This window comes from Rhineura floridana, chromosome 13 (genome assembly GCF_030035675.1).
Source record: "Rhineura floridana isolate rRhiFlo1 chromosome 13, rRhiFlo1.hap2, whole genome shotgun sequence".
Lineage (NCBI taxonomy): Eukaryota > Metazoa > Chordata > Lepidosauria > Squamata > Rhineuridae > Rhineura > Rhineura floridana.
Genome location: NC_084492.1, coordinates 25,353,139 through 25,373,309, shown reverse-complemented (window position 1 = coordinate 25,373,309; position 20,171 = coordinate 25,353,139). Strand labels below are relative to the sequence as shown.

The window sequence follows — 20,171 nt, the reverse complement described above, 5'->3', positions numbered from 1 at the left end:
CCCAACTGGAAACACTCACAGGGAGGAAGAACTTTTGATGAACTTTTTAATTTTTTAAACTGTTGTAAGCCAACTTGAGTGCTGTTATCTACTATGTATTTTGGAAAGTTGTTTGTTGTTTTTGCTATACATTTGGACACCGCTTATGATATTGTCACCAAATGTCGCATGATGGTTCCTGAGATCAAGAAGCATGTTTTCATCTATGTTTGGATATAACTGGACACTATTTTGAATCAAGCTGGCAGACTGAATCTTTCAAAACTGCACTGATTTTAACCAAAGTTTGCATGATGGTTCCTGAGATCAAGGAGCACGTTCTTGCCCATGTTTGGATACAATTGGATGCCATTTTGAATCAAGATAGTGGAAGGAAGCTTTTGAGACTACACTGATTTCAACCACCGATTTCAAAACTGCACATATTTTGGTTGCTTAGAATTCCCAAGCAATGCTGGATATGAGTTTGCTAGTAGGTAGGATAGAAATCCTAATAGTAATAATAATGCTGTCCTCCATCAAATCCAGTAGCGGTACAGCAACAACAACTGGTTCTCAATCTTGACCTACTTTTGATTAAAGGGCAATGCTTAAAGTTTGCCCTATGTGAGCACAGCCTCATGCTTATATTTTCGTCAGTTTTCCTTGCTGCGCTTGTTAAACTACTTAATTTCGTAGGGATTTGCTGTGGAGACAATAAAGGTCCCCTGAACACCAGTTAAGTATAGGCTAGTAATGAGAATAAATCATAACCACATACCAATTTCCACCAGTCTTAGATGGAGTTAGACCTTCCTACATAAATATCCTTTGCAGAAATAAATCAGAGGCATTAGCAAGAGCCCCGCCATATGAAACAGCAGAAGTCTTTACTGTTATCAGGCCAGTTAACAGAATAAACCTATTAAATAAATAAATTTGCTCTCTTCCAATTATGTCACCAATGTACTTAAAAATGAAACCTTTTAAATGAACAGATTTACTGTGTGTGGAGATCTCCACTAGGCCTGGGTAATTACACAAAGGCAAGGCGTTACTTTTTAAAGTAGATGAATGGGTTGATACTTTTTTGATTTACTGCTAGAAACAGAAAAATGGTAATGGCATGAAATAAGCTTCTGCAAAACCCTTTTGGCAGACAGAAACTGTTTGATTTACCTAGGGCATCCATCACATTCTGTATTTTAGATCAAAGCAGATAGATGGCAAGGCAAATGGATATTATTTTGTGTGTGTACCCGTGTGGTGTGAAGGGCTGTAGTTTTTCTGTTAGCATTGCAAGTTAAATTAAAGGCTGGGAAGGTGAAAAAGGGGGGAACGCCATTGTGCCAATAGAAGATAGTCAATCATAATTTACTGGGTCATCTAACAAATGGATTTTCTATACTGTTGGGATTGGGAAAGTCATGTAAATGTAGTTCCGTCTCCTTCCTCTCTCCCCCCCCCCCATTTCTTTGAATCTGCTTCTAAATATTTTTCCAAGGAGAAGGGGTTGTGTGCACTGCACACCCATCTAGAGCCATTGGCCTCTTCTACTCCATCTGTCTTCATAGCAGACATAAACATCCCAGTCTGTACAAAAGTCAACTCACACAAAGGTTTGATGTTGCCAAGGGAATGAGGGTAGGGGGAGAGGGGAGGAAGAGGAAAGTTTCACAGAAGTTTCACTTAAAAAAAAAAAAGTTTCATATTTGAATGGGCCTTCTACCTGGACAAGTAGCCTGCCAGTGAAAGAGGTTTGCCTAGACTTTCTCCTGACAAGAAAGTTCATATGTGAAGGAAGCTATAGTGCTGGTAAGTATTAAAACAAGCAATCCTGAAGTGGTAGTTTTCAAAGGACTGTACATTCTGCATGCATTTTCTAAACATTTCAGTTAGCTCATGAGACCAACGTCTCAAAGTATATTCAATACCAACCTTCCTGATGTACAGTTTATTGGGCCCAATCCTTATATTGATTTTTGATGTGGTTAAGCCAAGCAAAGGGAAATTGTAAGCACTTTGCCACCTGCACACTCACAGTAAGCTAAACTCAGGCTTACATTGACATGTGAACCAGGACTGTACCTGGTTGAAAATTCTAGTTTTCAGTGTAAGTATCAGCTACCAACAGGGAGGCTCATGTATTCAAAATATTAACTGGACAAAATTGTGTGTGCCAAAGATCACCTGATGATAGTAATATAGTAGCAAATTCAGAAGTGCAGGGTCCCTTCATGTTAGTCACAGCCATGCCCCTCCCCTATTTTGCTGCTGGGTAGAGAATGAGATCCTTGTTAACACCTTCTCCCACAACAGATATCCTGAGGAGCCAATAAGAATGAAAGGGGGGTGTTAGCTGCTGAGAAGAGTCTTCTCAATAGCTGACTCACCTCATTTCACTCTGATTGGCTCCAATCAGCAGGAAAGTACAAGGAAGCATGTTAGAAAACTCTTCTCAGTGGCTAACACACTCCTCTCTCATGCTGATTGTCTCATAGGATGCTGAAGACATAGGGACCTTGCTGGGACCCTGCTCCTAAAAAAAAAAGGGTCTAGGACCCCCCAAGACCCTGGATGACTACACCCCTGCCTGATGATGACTTTATTATGACAAAGTCATATGTGAATCAGTGCTCAATGGAGGAGGAAAAATTGTTTAGAGATCTACACACTTTCTATTTGTCTTTGGTGATTTTCAAAAAAGTTGATTTAATAACAAACATCAATAACAATAATAATAAAACAAAGCTCATGCATGATTCAATAGATCCCTCAGACAAGCAAAAATAAATAATTGTAACAATCCATTTGGGTAAGCATAGCCCAATATGTCTCTACTTCCTCTGCTCCACTCCAAGTCACAGCCCCCAGGTCTTTGTTTGGCAATATTTTTGTATTTTTACAGATCTAAAAGCAAAGCCCCTTGAGATATGGAGGCATGAGAATTTCTGTACTGTATCTGACAGATTTATATAATCTAACATACTAATGTCCTTTGACCTGCTTAAAAATAAATATGACCCACCAAATTGTCATTTTTATGGGTATTTACAGCCAAGGCACTTTGTAAACTTAAGAACTAATTTTCCCCAAAGGAAATCTATACTCTCAAACCTCGATAAACTGTTGAAAATGCTAAGTGCTACACATTCTGCAGTTTCTCTTTTCAGTCGTCCCAATTTCCAATGACGTTAACATTTTACAGATTAAAGATCTGTGAAGTTAGGTCTTACTAGAAAAAGTATCTGTTGCTTCCAATTAAAAAAAATAACCATCTTATACTGGCACACCACTGAATTTTGCAGTTGGAAATCCTAAGGAGCGATATGCAACTTAAAAGACAAATGGAGGCACCCCCTTCTATCTGACATTTTATTGTTCCTCAGAAGCCTGCAATCCTGACATTTCCCCCCCTTAAGTTTCTAGTGCTCATGATTAATGTGGTGATGAGGTTAAAAAATTGAGAACAATATGCTTGAAAGGGCCAAGATAACCAAACAGTAAATATGAAGAATCCCACATCTCAATGCTATTGTTTTAGCCTAGGGGAGCAGGGATCATTTTGAAGACAAGGATCCAGCCTCTTCTTCATGCAAAGGATGAAGTATCACCTCCACAATCCCTTACCTAAGTCCCCCAGATTCAGCTCCCACTAGCTGTGTTGTTATAGATCCTGTGCAGCTCAACAGACAAGTAATTTCAAGACAAAAGGGTTAAAACAGAATAATGCAATTATTTTAGGAGTATAAGGAAGTTCCAATACATGGAGCACTGTCCTGTTTAGAGTGGGATTCACAAGGCTGAGACGAGGGTGCAATCAATTCTTGTTTTATTAAAGTAATTGATACATCAAAGGCAGCGTGCCTCATAGGAAACCCTATGCTAACTCACTACAATTTCCTAACTACACTCTAGACATGCTCTGCAACGTGCCCAATTCTGAACATGGCAGACTTAAATAGGGAAGGTCTTCAAGTGTAACCTCTCACTCCTGCGCGCACACGCCCTCTGCCCCATCTGCTTCTCCAGACATCGTGTGCGCAGTGAAGGGGGGGCGAACATCCAAAGCCTCATCAGACAGAACAGGTGCCTTATCGGCAGGTTGGGGAGCAGTGGGCGGGAAAGCATCGGGCGTCTCTGGGACCCTGCTTGTTGAAGGAGGAGTTACTGCTTTCTCAGGAGCATCCCTTAATGGTCCTGGGGGTGTGCTTGGAGGCTGAGGGCTGTCTCCTCGGAGGGCAGGGCTATCCGTGGGAACTGACGGGGCGGCAAGCTCGCTCTCCTCCTCAAGGTCGGGACTAGCTTCAACAACAACTGGAACGTCCATGCTTTCTAACTGCTGTGGCACCTGAAGCTCATGCCTTCCCCCTCCCCGCTCCTCATGAGAGGGCCTGGGCTCAACAAGCACATAGTTCAGAAAATTTCTAAATTTGGACCATCAACAGTTGAGACTAGAATTATTATTACTATTAGCAGCAGCTGCTTCAGATGCAAATATGCCTAAGGCTGCAATCCTGTACATACTTACTTGGGCACAAACCCCATTAAGCTCAATGGAACTTAACATGTACAGGACTGAGCTGTAAGGTCTGCATTGCAACACAGAAGGAGATCTGTAAAAATCTGCTGTAATAGCTTTTTTTGTCGTATATTTCACTTGTAAGGGACAGTGTCCTACTACCAATCTTTCCAAGAAAGGGTAATGAAATGTAGTCTGGCCACAGAAGCCTCACCCTGACTAAACAAAACAAAACAACAAAAAACCCAAATAGATTTCAGACCCTGGATACCACACAATCAGGTTTAGAGATTTCCCAAAATGTTTAGCAACAGGTGCACCCGCTCATTCAAGGCCCCACAGACAGCAAAACCCATAGCCACGACCCTTCTCGGTGGAGATTTAAACCTTACCATCTGAAACCTCCTTTACCTGGTGTTTCTCCTAACACCCTAGGCCCTTGTTGCATTTGACAGAAATTGCAATAACTACGCAAGACTGAAATACGTGCATAAGAACAGATCCTACCAGAAAAGAGGCAGCTATCTGACATTTTTAAAAGGGCAAATCGAAAGCAATCAACACCCAACAAAATGGTGTTGCGTAGGTTGGAGTGATAGCTTAGGATACTATAACGAACCTGGCAAGTGCTGTAGTGTTTTAATGTAAATTAACACAAGATAATCTCTTTGCATATTTAAGTGATGCACTTCAAATTAATTAATACATATTTAAGAGATGTCTCCTTGAACAGCTGTTATTTACTTCCAGAGTTTCTCCACATTAACATGGCTTGCTTTGTTCTCCTTTGAAGTTATTCATGCTTCTTATGGTTACTTTAAGAACTCGCATAGTGTAAAATTGAGCATTCTTTTCTCCCAAAGAGATGAGCCTCTCTGATAACTTAATATTTTAACATTAAACATTCAAGCAATTTTCCAAAACAGAAAGGTCAAATCCTACTTATAGCATCTGCTCGCAACAGACAAGCAGATGCTTAACGCTACTACACAAATACTTGCAGCAATGAACATGATAAAGGGGAGGCAATCAATCTTCCCCTGTGGATTTTAAAATCAGATTTACTTTGATGCTAGCCCACTAAATCCCACAGTTACTTTTTTGTGTGTGCCTCATAACTTAAGGCCAAATTATGGGCCTTTCTGCAGCTTCTAAAGTGCTTGGACCTGGTACATGGAGCTGCTGTAATTGAACAGGGAAGCCATGAACATTTGATGCATGTTCTAAATATTGTGCACATTTAGGAAATGGATGTTTTTTCCAGGTGTATTACATTCTTCCTGCTTTGCAGCTCATTGACATATTGTTGCAGCGTGCAAATACTTTCTGCTTTTCTACAGATCTATCTAAACCACAGTATTAAACTGGCTTCTTAGACATGCCCTCTCCCTAGGAATCTAGGCACAAGTTGCAGCAGCCACCAAGCAGAGTTGTGCCTCAGTGAAGGCTGCTAGGAAATACATATATGCTGTGTTGAGCTCCATGGAAGAAAGGCAGTATATAAATGTAATAAATAAATATACAAAACAGACAAAACTATTACATAAATAGATCTGGATCAGGTTGTTACATATCCCTCATTTTGAACCACCATCTCTAATCCTAGAACAGGTAGATCCCCAAGGAACATACCAGAATGGCCCCCTCCTCAAAACACCCAGAGCGAGTGAGCTTATACATGCATGCATTTATTACACAATGGCTGCTGTACAAAGTAATGAGTTGCACATGTGAAAGATATCATGAAAGGGGAGAGGGAATGCTGTGAGACATTTCAAGCACTCACACATTTAGCGGAGAGTCATCAAGTGATAGTTAACTGAGGTATACTTCAGAAGTTCCAACGGCAATATGTACACAATGCTGGAACCCAGACACAGTTGGTAGTAATCAATGCATACAAACATAATTAAGATGCTGGCTTCTACACAAGCCATTTTATCTAGACCCAACTCCAGTGGCACTAGCAATGATTACACTTTGAGTTAAATGAGTATAAAGGAGGGAATCCAGTAATCTCATTTTTTCCTTGTTAACTTGCAACACTGCAGTAACACATTAAAGTTTCACCTTCCCAGTAATGAATGAATGACTTCTAGCAAGTCAGTATCTGTAAAAAACCCCACAACTTTCACCATTCCTGAACAGTCATTATTAGAGTCTGTAATGCAATTTCTAAATGCCTTCCTAGAATTGTGTTTATAACACTTGATAAGTATTAAGTTGCTTTATTTAGTTGACATCTTGGGTTGTAATGGCAGGGAAATCTAAAAATGTTGTTTCCAAGCTAGTGATGATTTCATTAGAAAAAAATGTAGCATGACACGAAAACTTCTGGACTGCTTTGTGGGGTGTGTGGAGGAGGGGGACTTCAGACTGAGAACAGTGAAAACGGCTTCCTAGTCTTAGAAAAATGGTTGTTAGACTCTCTCATCAACCTAGTCAATGTTAAGGGATGATCGGATTTGGACGAACAAGTTCTGGAGGGCCACAAGTCCTCACCCGTCTTAGAACATGAGAACTGGCATTTTAAAAAATACTCAACACTGTCACCTTGTAAGCATTCTGTATATTATGCTTTCTAAAACTTTGACCATCCTCCCCTGTATATTCCTCACTAAGTGCTAGAGCTGGCTATCCTGCTAATTTTATACTGCTGTTTTTGTTTTATTTGTCTATTCTCTGTAATTGTAGTTTTGATATAGTTGTGATTTTGTCACTTTAAGCTGCTCTGGGTTGTTGTTTTGAAGGAACTGGGTAAAAATATCTTACAATAAAACAATTGCAGCAAACAATACAACAGCTATGCTGTTGACACTGGGCTAGAATTCCTCTATATTTGTCATACTGAGTATCTGAATGATCCCAGAGTGTCAACAGCTTCTGCTGGATGAAAAAGCCATAGCTCAGTGTATAGCAAAAGGTCCTAGGTTCAATCCCCACCATCTCTAGGTAGGGCTGGGAGAGAACCCAATCTGAAATTCTGGAGAGCTGCTGCCAGTCAGTGTAGACATTACTGAGCAAGATGGACCAATGGTCTGACTTGATATAAGGCAGCTGCCTATGTTCCTAAAAAAAGGTCCCCAGTGGAATTGAGTGGGGACTTATATCTGAATAAGGATGCTTAGAATCAGACTGTAAATGTCCTATGCAATTGTTCTTAATGATAGTAAAGTAACTTGGCATACAGCAAAATGCATATGTTCACCAGATTTCCTGACTGAGTTCTGTGTATATCTTACCTCCCCTATCGCTGCAAACACTGTTAAGTATCATTTACATTTTCTAGACTTTTGATCATCAGCTAAGGCAGAAATTCCAAAAGCATGTTCCACAGCACACTAATGTGTTGCAAGAGAGACTTAAGAGTGCCTTGAAACAATAAGCCAGAGTTGGAAGCATCTACCACCACCACCCTTCAGGGAGCACGGATCACATTCATATGCTATGTAAAACCATAGTTTAGCACAGAATTTCCCAAAGTAGTCAATACTGGCCGCCTGAGGCCAATGGGACTATGCAGCGGGTAATAAAGACCCAGGGGTTGAAAGGGGGCTGAAAACGGCCCAGGGGCAGAAAAGAAGTTTACGAGGTATAATGTGAAAAAGGTAATTAAGAACTATGAGCCTCAGAAATAAAGGGCTTGGTCATGTACAGAATGCACCTCCTTTGCCCTTTGAGGAACCTCTGTGTTTAATACGATTTTTATTTTTTACATTTTAATAGTGATTGATGATTAGTAAATGTTGATTATATAGTGATATTTCTTGAGTATCAAACATTTGAGAAATACCAAGTTAAGGCATTTGGTAAAGGTGAGGCTATAGGATACAACCCAAATGGCATACGGATTGTGTATGACTGCAGCAGGTTCTAACAATTTAACTCTCTCAGTTTACTGGTATAATCCATAAACGTTTTCACACGATCCGGATCAATGCTATTTGCCCAATAGCCTTCTTTCTTGAAATATGAACCAATGATCAAGGCATTTGCACCCAAGTAATCCTTCAAATTTTCCAGAGTCACTCCAGATCCAACCAGTACTGGAATCTTCACAGCATGTCCAACGTCTAGAGAAAATTAAATAGGAAAACTCATAATAAGCCCTGTAGATGCAGGCAAGTAGCAGCCATAGCCACATACCATCCATAGCCACTAGTGTAACATTTATTTTAAGTATGTTAAAACATATTTATTTCAATTTATAGCTTCACATATCTTGAAGATTCAAAATATATAGACAGAATTCAGATGCATATACTGTATCATACATCTTAATAAGATGAGATATGCATGAGCCTTGTGCCTACATGCTACATCCTCATGCCACTCCATCTCCTCTTGGAGTTCCAGATTAATTAATCACAGTTGCCATTATTTCCAGACCTCAAAACTATAGTTACCAGGATCAAAGCAAGCCAGAATCTTAAATTAACTTCAAACAGCAGTGTAAGCTTTTGGCATGTTCTGAGACTGGCAACCATAGTTCCCTCCTCAGCATGCTATGCCTAACCCAGGAAATCCTCAACTGACCACACTTTCCTGAAGTCCAAACTGGGGAACGGTCAGCACAAGGACATGGTATACAGGCACAGTTTATGAAGCCAAGATATATATATCCAAACTAAGCCACAGAATAGCAGTCTTCTGAAGAAGGGAATTATTTTTCAGCTCAGAACGTAAGACAGAGGGACACGATAAAGCACTAAGGGAAACTTTTTGATGAACATTATCCACCCACCATCCAACACTCACAGTGCCCTCACTTTGGGCCCAGCTTCTTTGATAGCAAGCAATATAATACCTTTGGGTTGTCTAAGCTAGATATAAATACCAGGAGATGCTGGAGCTTTTGCCCTCGCTTTATCAGCAGCAAAGACCTCTGGAATTGGTCTTAAGTTCCTAGCTTGAGACTATAGCACAAGAGTGGAGAACTGGATGCAGTTGGAAGGCCAGATTCACAAGTGGCCAACTCTCCATAGGCCACTTTTGACAGACAGGCAGGGCCACCCACCTGTCTATTACCTGACGTCATATGACATCAAGTGATTGAAAGTTCAAGCCAGGGCTGCAAGGAAAGAATTGACAGCACACTCTAAGCATGCACCAGATGCTTCCTTTGCAGCTGGCTTTTTTTTTTAATTTGGCACCTTTTTCTAACGCTGTGCAGGATGACAAAAAATTCACCTTTTTTTTTAAAAAAAAATGTCAAAGTTTGGACACCAAGGAGGAATTGTACTCTATGCATGCTCCCGATTCTTCCTTTGCAGACTCAGCTTGAATGTGCCCACACCTGATTTATTATTATTATTATTTATTAGCCGCCTTTCACCCAAATTATTATTGTTGTTGTTGTTGTTGTTATATCCCACCCTTCCTCCCAGTAGGAACCCAGGGTGGCAAACAAAAGCACTAAAAACACTTCATCCAAGAGTACTTCCAATTGCTGTGCCACAACCCTCTCAATCACCTTCCCTAAGAAGGGGGTATTTCAATCAATCGATCAAGTTTTATTGTGCGGTCATAGACCCAATACAATTGATTATACAGATAATAAAAACCATAGTTATAAAATATGTATATATCAAATGGAGCTTAGGAATAATAGACAAAAAGTTAGTTAACTAGGAGGGAGAAGGGTCTTCATACGTATCAGTTGGGCAGCGGAAATGAACTTCGCAACGTTGGTTTATCTAGGCCGGCCAGGAGATGTTGCAATAGTGCAGTTTTGGCCCTGCCAGGAAGATTTTTTAGGATTGGATTTAAGTATCTGATGCGTTCAGCGCAATAGTATGGGCAGACAAGGAAGACATGGGACAAAGACTCAACATCTGCTTTCTTGCAGGGACATAAACGTAGATCTATCGGTGTGCCCTGGTAGCAGGCTGCTAGGAGTGAGGAAGAAATACAATTAAATCGGGCCCTGGAGAAAGCATGACAGTTTGGGTGTAGTCAGATATTCCAGATAAGGGGCGGGGTGAGGACAGGAGAAGTTTAGTCCAGAGGAAATAGGGAAGCAAGTTTTGGCAGCATTGGACAGCGAACTCTGTCGACATCTGTCCTTAATTCCGGGTCTCAATGGTCCATCTGGCTGTCTCAGGATCCAGTGAGGATAGATAGTCTACTGAGAAGCCCAACGTGGCTAGTTTGGCAAGGAGAGCTTTGGACCATGAGCTGGAAAAAGCGTCGATCCAGAGAAAGTGCAAAAATCCAGAAGGAGGGTTCATGTATGCTAGTTTAACCCAATATCTGAATGTTAAGGCCCAAACGTGGGATTCAAGTGAAGACAGACCAACCTCTAGCCTGAGGCCAGCAGTTGGGACACACCGGGGGACTCCGAAAATTTGTCTTAAGAAGGTTGATAAGATAGATTCAATTTTGGAGTTAAAACTCGGAGCCCAGAGGGGGGCACCGAATAAAAGTTGGGGAAATATTTTTGACTTAAAAACTTGGGAGGCAGCTGGTATATACTGCCCGCCCCTAGTGAAGAAAAAACAGGAAATGGCTTTAGAAGTATTCCAGGCAGTTTGGATCACAGAGCATATATGAGAGGACCAAGAAAGGGAGGAATGGAACATAACCCCCAAATACCTATACTGTCTGACCGGGGCAATTTTCCGACCATTAATTGTCCACTCGGATACCGGGAGGCGCCGAGAGAAAACTAAGATTTTAGTCTTATCAAAGTTTATAGATAATGAGTTTGCAATAGCCTTTTTAGGCCTATTCGGGACAATGAGAGAAGGGCGGCATCATCTGCGTAGAGCAGCAGGGGGCAGTTTTGGTTGGCCACCTTAGGGAGATGAAAACCAGGCGAATGGCAACAAGTGCTGAGATCATTTAGGAAAAGGTTAAAGGTTAAAATATAGCCCTGTTTGACCCCGTTGGAGACCGGAATGGGATTTGTTAAAGTCCCATCAGCACCGCAGCAGACACGAATAGTTGTAGTTTAATGGAGACTATAAATAAGAAAGAGGAGTCTGCTGTCGATGTTAGTATGGTGAAGTTTAGCCCAAAGTTTGTCTCGTGGGATGGCGTCAAAAGCCTATTTGAGATCAACAAAGGCGACAAACAAGCCATTACCCCGAGAACCCATGTATTTTTCTGCCATATGATTTAATAGGACACAGTGATCAAGGGTAGATCTCCCTTTCCTAAAACGTGCCAGTTCCCAGCCTATAACATTCTCTTCCTCAAGCCAGCAGGTCAGCTTTAAATTTAAATAACTGGCATAGAGCTTGCCCACGACCGACCGAGAGGAGGCTGATGGGCCTATAGTTCGATGGATCGTCTCTGGCTCCTTTCTTATAAATAGGGATGACAATGGCCTCGAGGCAGGTCGCTGGGATGTGGCCCGAATTGTTAATCAAGGTAAATAGACTAGCCAGCAGGGGGGCCCACCAGGTTTGATGAGATTTCAATAGTTCTGGGGGGATGGCGTCTTGGCTGGGGGCCTTGCCAGGTTTCAGGGCATTGATCAGAGCCTTAATCTCGCTCTGAGCAACTGGAGGCCAGGGGGGTAAAGCGGCGCGGTCCGCACAAGGTAGATAGGTCGACTGGTTTTTTTGGCCCTCAAACAGGTCAGCAAAATACTGTTCCCAAATGTTAGCAGGGAGGTTACATGGAGTAGGATTGGAAGAAATTAGGGCATCAGTAACAAGGGACCAGAAAATTTTGGAGCTTTTGATATGGGAAGCGTTTATTAAGGCCTTCCAGTGCTCAAAAGTTGCCTGTCTCTTTTTAATAAATATCAGGTGTTTGTATTGTTTTTTGATGGTATAATATTCTGGGGGAAACTAATTAAAATTTCTCTCCTATACTGAAGGTATATCTTTCTGAGGTTTAGCTTAGCATCTAGGCAGGCTTTGTCAAACCACCTGGAAAGGCCTAGCGCACATTGTGGCTTTGAGGCCAGGGGTTTAGATTTTAATATTGTGCTCAGAGCAGTAGTCAGTAAAGAGTAAGCAGACAGAGCAGAGCAAGAGTCAAAAGCGTCTGTTATGCGCTTTTTAAGACTCAACCTCGAAGGGGAGTCAAGATAAAGGGAGGTCTTGCATAACATTCCTACTGACCATTTCGTTCTCCAATGTTTAAGGGATGGAATTTTATCCTCGGGGTTGCATTTGGCTATCAGAAGGTCTTTCTCAGGAAGCGAAAGCGAGAATTTTAAGGGAAGGTGGTTGCTGTCTTGTCTATTTCCCACCATAAAATTGGAGATCAAATACATCAAGGAAGGGGGAATTAGGTCATAGTCGACCACGCTATTACCTCGGCCCGAGACGAAGGTGAACTCTGCGCTGCCATCAACCTGCGTATGGCCATTCAGGATTGCCAAACCGAAGCAGCCAACCAGGCGGGTTAGACAAATTCTAAGGGGGTATTTGCAACTGGGCGATAATTTTCACAGACCAATGGGTCCAGGGTGGGCTTTTGATGTCAGGCACAAGAAAGATGGTTGTGGTTCACTCAAAACAGCCTGGTGGACCAACCTCCAGGGCCTGGTGACCTTAATTAGGCCTGCAGGCAGGGCAGAGATTTCCCACCAATGCTATAGCCTCTCCTTAACAAAGCTATGAGCCCCTCTGCACTCTGCCTCTTGCTGGTTTGTTCCACTACCCATTCCTACTCCAAAAAATAACTCCTGTATTTTCCTATTCCTAGGCTAACTTCTTAAGCATTAGCATTCCTCTTTAGAACAAGACATATTCAATAACCACTACACCATACACAATACTGTCTTTAAATTGCAGTGTAGCACATTGTATTTTTTAATTGCTCCATTAATTTGAAAGAGAGCCAGCAAACACAACAAGGGCATACAGCTTCTCAACTCCCACTTTTTTGTGACCAACGCAAAAAAAAAAAGGGGGACAAAAAAACATAACAATGCTTTTCAGTTCAGCTTTCAAGGAGACAAGTGATCAGATCAAAACACAAATTGGCTTAAGCTGGCAATGGGTTTATTTTGTTATATGATGAAAGGAATCCAATTGTATGTACGCTTAAGCAGCAGCAGGGTTCCAATGGCACAGACAGTCTCCACTTGCTGTCATAGATCTCTCTCTCTCTCTCTCTCTCTCTCTCTCTCTCTCTCTCTCACACACACACACACACACACACACACACACACACACACACACTTTTGCTTCATTTTCACGATTAAGAAATATAGCACTAGGACGCAGCTCTGCTGGTTACCTTTGAGATCACACATATTACTGAGACAACACTCAGGAACAATTACAGCATAGATTCCCCAGCCCCACCCCATACAGGTGTGCAACAGCAACATTTGGTGGATTGTTTTCTTCATCTTTCTATTATCCCACTTCTCAGTATTTCCTAAGAAAAATGAAAACTGTCAAGGTTGATTACACTTTGTGCTTGAAACACCCAAATTCGATGGCAAGGAAATCAACAACAAAACATAGTCAGAAGAAGCCATGTCAGTTAGGCATAATACAGGTTATGTATCTTGATTGCTGCACTGGAGATTTCATAGCATTTGCAACACTTTGCTAATAACTTGGATGATAAAAGGCAAAAAATAAGGGAAAGATGGAAGAAAGCAGACAGGAAGTTGGCCAATGGCATAATCCAAACCAAAGATCCACCAGGATAAGAGAGCTTGGATTGGGTGGATCTTTACCTTCTCAGCCAAGACTACACCAGCATAAGTCCCTGACCCTGACTTGAGCCAAAGAGAGGTATAAGCCCCTCATCCCAGCTCATCTGGGGTCGGCCAATGTAACTGAAGCCAGTGGAACTTATGCCAGTGTAAGTCTCCAAAAAGGGCATTCCTCTGTGTGTGTGTGTGTGTGTGTGTGTGTGTGAGAGAGAGAGAGAGAGAGAGAGAGAGAGAGAGAGAGGGAGGAGAGGGAGCACGTAGCAGGGGCATGGTGGGGGGGGGACAGGGCAAGGAGAGACTTACAGCAAACCCCTTTCAGTTTGGGTCACGTGACCTACCAACCCTGGCAAAAAGGGTGGTGTAAATCAAATTCCTCCTGAACAGAATTTGGAATAAGGATAACTTAAACCAATGTAAATTATGTCAGTGCAATTTACACCACCCTTCTATATTTAGGATTACTCTGTAAAACTACATTTCTGTAGCCACTGGGAGTCTTCCTCGAGGCTCATTTTGGTTTTGGGGGCATCAGGCCATTTTCTTTTTTACCCTGGAGAGACAGAAACTTCAAACTATTTAGAATATAACTTATTACAGTGACAAGTGTTCAGCTACACATAAGGAAGAACTTATTAACTGTCAAAGCACTAGGATACATTGCCTAAAGTGTGGTAGGGTATTTTTAATATTTTTTTTAAGTCAGTGGAGGTCTTGAAGAGCATACTAGATCAATACTTAAATGAGTTTAGTTGGATCTAGTCCTTGGTGGCAGAGCTGACTAGATGGTCTCTTAAAGGAACAGGCATCCATTGCAGAAGACCAAGATGTCCAGCTGTTTGACAAAGAGAATGTTAGGTATGATTTTTACTTCTTCAAGGGGTCGTGCTTGATGACTCATGAATCAATGAACTGTAAGCAGGGATCAAATCAGGCTATTAATGTCTATCCCAAGAAAGGGCCCCAGGGATAGCATCTTGCATCAAAACTCATCAGGCATTTATTGCCCCAACTACTTTGTCCTAGGACAATCCTAATGCATTTGGAACTAATGCAAAATGCATTTGGAACTAATGCAAAATCAATTTGGAAGTTGCAAAACCAAACTCCCACTGGTGTCCAGTCTCTATTATTTGCACTTCACTCCTGCAGATGTTGTTCTTCCTGCTAGAATGTCAGTTCCCAAGCTAAATCTCCTATTTCTTCTCATGTTAAGAGTTATGTTCTTAATTTACCTTCATTAGAAATAACCTTTTAAAAAAGGTTATGAAGAATGTCATCATTCATGAGCTACAGCTATCAGAAATGAAGCCTTTCCATCTTCTTCTTTTTTTTAATTAAGAGAAATGAGAAATATATACATTCATTTCCATAGTTATCTGCTTTCTACGACAGCTACTTATACCTGACAAGAATTGAAACATTTGCCACAGCTGGTTATAGAAAGTATACTACTGGTAACATATCCTTTATATGGAATAAAATGAGGCAAAACTGAATTATACAATATTCACTAATAGGCAAAAAAAAACAACCTTGCAGTTTAAGAATGTACGTACAACCAACAGATATTTCTATCAAACTTTTAAAAGCAGGGAAATTGGGCAGCTATAGTGAACGCATCAGGGGAGCAGGGGACCTGACCTCCTCTCTGAGATATTGTACTGGCCTACACATTTGTAAAAATGCAAACACAATTTGGGTTGGTCTTTCACAGTCCAATCCACTTCCTGTGTAGCTTGGAAGAATTTGGTAACATGTGCCTCTGAGCATATGGTGAGGGTGGCAACACCTGCAATCAGCACAAATAACAGAAATAAGACATGTGCTGTGCTGATCTTGTTTTAGCAGGGAAGAAGCAACAATATTAAGACAGTTGATATAGTTCAGATAGTCACTTTAAATATGTTTGATTTACTTTGCAATTTTAGTGACTTTTCCCATGTTAATTTTTTTCTTTTGCTTCTGTTTCTGTGAATATCTGAAGTACAACAACACTTTGCATAATTTACACTAAAAACCTCCAAAACCAATTGTGGAATAATGGCACTGTCTATTCTGCAGAACAGTCTGCAATGGACTTGAGGAGTGTCTCAGTCTGCACAAGATAAAACAGTGGGAGGCGAAATATATTCTAGCCAATTTCTAGGTGTGCTCTATGTTTTTAATTGACCATATCCATCCATCCTTAAGTGGAGTGGTTTAAGCATAGCAGGCTGAACAAATGCATCTTGGGCAGACCAAGTTTGTTTTTTCCAACAGCTAGATTCATTGCTTAAGTAGCGATATATTGCAATCAGTCTAATTTTACATCAAAGCTGCAATTTCAGATTTAACTGTTAAATGCACCCAAAAAAGAATATAACCTCCAGTTTGAAACACAAAAGGCTGTCTTCACCATCATATGACATTGGCCAATAAAAAGGCTTTGAAATCAATGGAAATAAATTTGGCACAGATATCTAGGATGAATAATGAGAGAAATATAATTTTCTACATTAGATTCTCTGTAGAAGCAGTAGTAACACAGGAAAGAAGCAAAGAACAGCAGCAACAAACATACAAAAAATGTAATTCTCCCCCTGATAAATAGCTGTTAGTCTGGCTTTTAGGACACTGACAGTTGGTTCTTACTGAGCATGCCTGCGCTATCATAGACTCCAATGTTAATTTTCTGAAATTAATTAAAAATCAGCCATGCAATTTTTTAAACTTTTAAACTGCAGAAGATGAAGATCAGAGTATGGGGCAAAGTACAGTAATAGTATTACAGGTACTCTGTGAACATGGCTGATTTTTAATTAATTTCAACAAAATATAAGACAACTGACAGAAAAAAGTAAAATAGTTCCACACTTTCTGGATTCTCTCAAGTGTTTTGTGTATCACCATTAAAAATTAGAGGGTTGTTAAGCAAGCGTTTTTGAGTTCAGAACTATACATTTTATAAGATGCTGTTTTGAAGTTAGCTTATGGGAAGCAGCAGAATGGCATGGGGGGTATTTTCAATTTAGCATGGTGAAATGTGAAAAATCCATGCTTGTTATAGTATACAGCCCCTCTAGCTGAAACTGTAACTGATGTTGCATGTCATGTTTTATATACAGAAATTTGCAACCATTTTCTTTTTCACTCATTAATAAATAATAACAATACAATGTATGTAAACAAACAGTACCTCTATAGAATTTTGAGTCAAGGGTTTATCAGAGTTCATAATCTAGCAAGTGAATGCCTTCTCTCTAGTAATAGTGAGCTTATATGCCTCACAGTTCTTACCTTCCAGTTCTTTGGGATCCGCCTCCAAGCCAGTTGCAGTTCCAGTCAATATGACACCATCAGCCAGAAAGAATTCAGCAGCCCTAGCCGTCTCTACTACACTGACATCAGCTGTCAGAGCATGAGCACTGGCAACAGCAGAAACACAACCTGTTTACTTTTGGCAGTCATACCTGTAGTAGTTAAAACATCTTTTCCTACCATTCCCTTTTCAAAAGAACTGCAGGCCAGCTTTTCAGCCCCATCAGAATGTAATAAATCAAGGAAGTTAGCAAAGCACTAATCAAGTGAACCCCAATCCTCCATCAATGTACTTGTTGCAGGTGTCCAGATATTCAACTTGTCCAGTTGTAAATATGTGGTGATTTGACCACAAGGACTTTTTTGTTCACACATTCCCTGATTATATCCCAGAATGCACTGAGGGCATAAGAACAGCCTACTGTATCAGGCTAATGGCCCATTTAATCCAGCATCCTTTTCTTGCAGAGGCCAGATGCCTATGGGAAGCCGACAGCAGGACCTGAGTGTTGTGCATTCCTCTATTGCAAAATTTCCCAAGTTCTCATTACTTTAAAAGGCTAAGTTGGGAGTGAGAATATTTACAGCTTCAATGACAGAGCCCTTGATCTGTTGCTAGAAGACTCAGCTGGAAAGCATGGGATGTTTGTCAGTTGTGATAGCCATAAAAATTCAATGCAAGCAGAAGCTGACTCATTGACAGACCATTTGTTTGGCAAATATAAGTTTCAAACACATTTTTAGTATGATTGCTAATTACCTGTGTTTCTTTTTAATGTCAGCAAAAACCTGAATGTGTTCTGCTCCAATTTGCTTCCGGTATCTTAGTAAACTGCCAGCACAGCCATTTAGAATTCCCTCATCCGCCACGTGAGCAAAAACGAAGCCTTCAGCTCGAATAAAGTCAAGACCTGCAAATGGCAATAATACCGGGATAAAGCTGAATGAGGACTAGAAAGAAACAGTCAATCACAGTTAGTTACCACATTTATCCCAACACAAATGGGATACATTATGAAAGGTGAGTGGTACATTAGCATGTTGAGCGTGTATACAGGAGATCCAAAATTAAATTACTGCCCAGCTGTGATGTTTGCTAGGTGACCACTGGCAAGCCACTGTCTCTTGGAATAGGCATTAATAGCCTAATTTGATCCCCCATTACAAATCTTTGATTCAGAAGTCATCAAGCACAAACCCTTGAAAAAAGCAAGAACCCTACCCAAAGTTCTGTGAGTCAAAGAGTTGTGCATCTTGGTCTTCTGGAATAGACAGCTGTTCCCTTAAGACAGGGGTCGGGAACATTAGTTCTGGAGCCCAAATGTGTCTCTCCAGGCCTCTGCATTTGGCCCTTGAAATTCTCCCCAGGACACACCCCTCACTGGTTCTTGTTTTTCATCCAAAGTGTTTCTGGCTGGCTGGGATTTGTCCTTAAATTCTGAGAATGCCTCTTGCTTGTCTGGATGAAGGATAGATGGGTGTGTGAGGGTGTGTAGAAACTAGCCTACTGCACAAAGGTAAAAAGTACATTTGTTGCTCCATCAGCTTTTGCCTTTGGCCCCATCCACACTGGCATGTGCCCCCAGGTCGCCTAAAAGGAAATGTAGCCCTTGGACTGAAAAAGGTTCCCTGCCCTTGCTTTAAGAGGCCATCTAGTCAATTCTGCCTCCAAGGAACTAGATCCAACTAAATTAATCCAACCATTTTTCCAATACGCTCTTCGTAGGATTGTTTTAAGGATATTATATGTGCTAGTTCCACAGCTCTCTTTCTGCCTCTGGAAAAGACCACTCCAGCATCAATTGCTATGATGATAGGTTCTCCCTTAATATAACAGATTTTGCCCTGCAATCTGATATAAGGAATTAACTTTATGCAAGAGTCAGACCATTGGTTCACCTGTCCAGTATCATCTAATTTGACTGGTAGAGCCCCTTCAAGGTTTCAGACAAAGAACATCCCCAGACTTGGTACCTTTAACTGGACATTTCCTGGATGAAATTTAGGACTTTCTGTACACACACACAAAGTATATCCTCTATCATTAAACTATAGCCCCTTCCTGAAGTAAAACTTCCAGCTCATATGGGGATCAAATCCATGTTTTGGTGTTCTTTGTACGGGGTTCTAACCAAGTGAACTATCCAGCCATCTGTGCAGCACTGCAGTAGGAAGACTGACCAGATGCAGGGAGAACACAAAAGAATAGAATTTAACTTCCATGTAATGAATGTTAATTATTACATCAAGAAATCAGATACTAAAGAAACAACAAGGGGTTTTTTGAGGGGGGGGGAAACTAATCCAGACTTGGTGGGTGTGGATTGTGTATTCCCGAACATTATCAAAAAGATAGCAAAATGATAGCGACAGTGTAGAAAGCATCTATATTTGTATCTTTATCACCTCCATAAATGTTCCTGAGACTCAGTAATATGCATCATTCTGTGAAGCCTCAAACAGATGTAGTTAATTAAATCAGGATCTATGCACAGGAAATTATGCACTGCCGAAGAACACATGGTACACCTGTTAATAATGAAGCAGTTGTGAACAAAGCTTGGCAAACCATTTCAGACATGGGAGAACTCCGCCATTCCCACTCAGAAACAAGGAATAATCAAGATGGTATGCAGTTTTTGACAAGACAATGACATAAATTATTTTTTAGCATTAAAAAAGCAAGATGTTCTGCTATTATATAATCCCTCAAATCAAGAAACAGAAAATAATGCTTAACTG

General features: G+C 40.9%; 1 protein-coding gene across 4 annotated transcripts in view; it reads right to left on the bottom strand.

The window, feature by feature from the left end:
• Window positions 1–3,734: 3,734 nt before the first annotated feature.
• The window catches only part of LOC133369058 (uncharacterized protein F13E9.13, mitochondrial-like), a 45,401-nt gene continuing 28,964 nt past the window's right edge, over window positions 3,735–20,171 (bottom strand). For all 4 annotated transcript variants that reach the window (XM_061593916.1, XM_061593918.1, XM_061593917.1 and 1 more), the window contains exons 5-7: window positions 18,190–18,340; window positions 17,409–17,536; window positions 3,735–8,574 (exon numbers count right to left, since the gene is read on the bottom strand). In XM_061593916.1, the coding sequence (XP_061449900.1) occupies window positions 8,375–8,574; window positions 17,409–17,536; window positions 18,190–18,340 (479 nt within the window). In that variant the 3' untranslated portion in view covers window positions 3,735–8,374. The remainder of the gene's footprint in view (window positions 8,575–17,408; window positions 17,537–18,189; window positions 18,341–20,171) is intronic.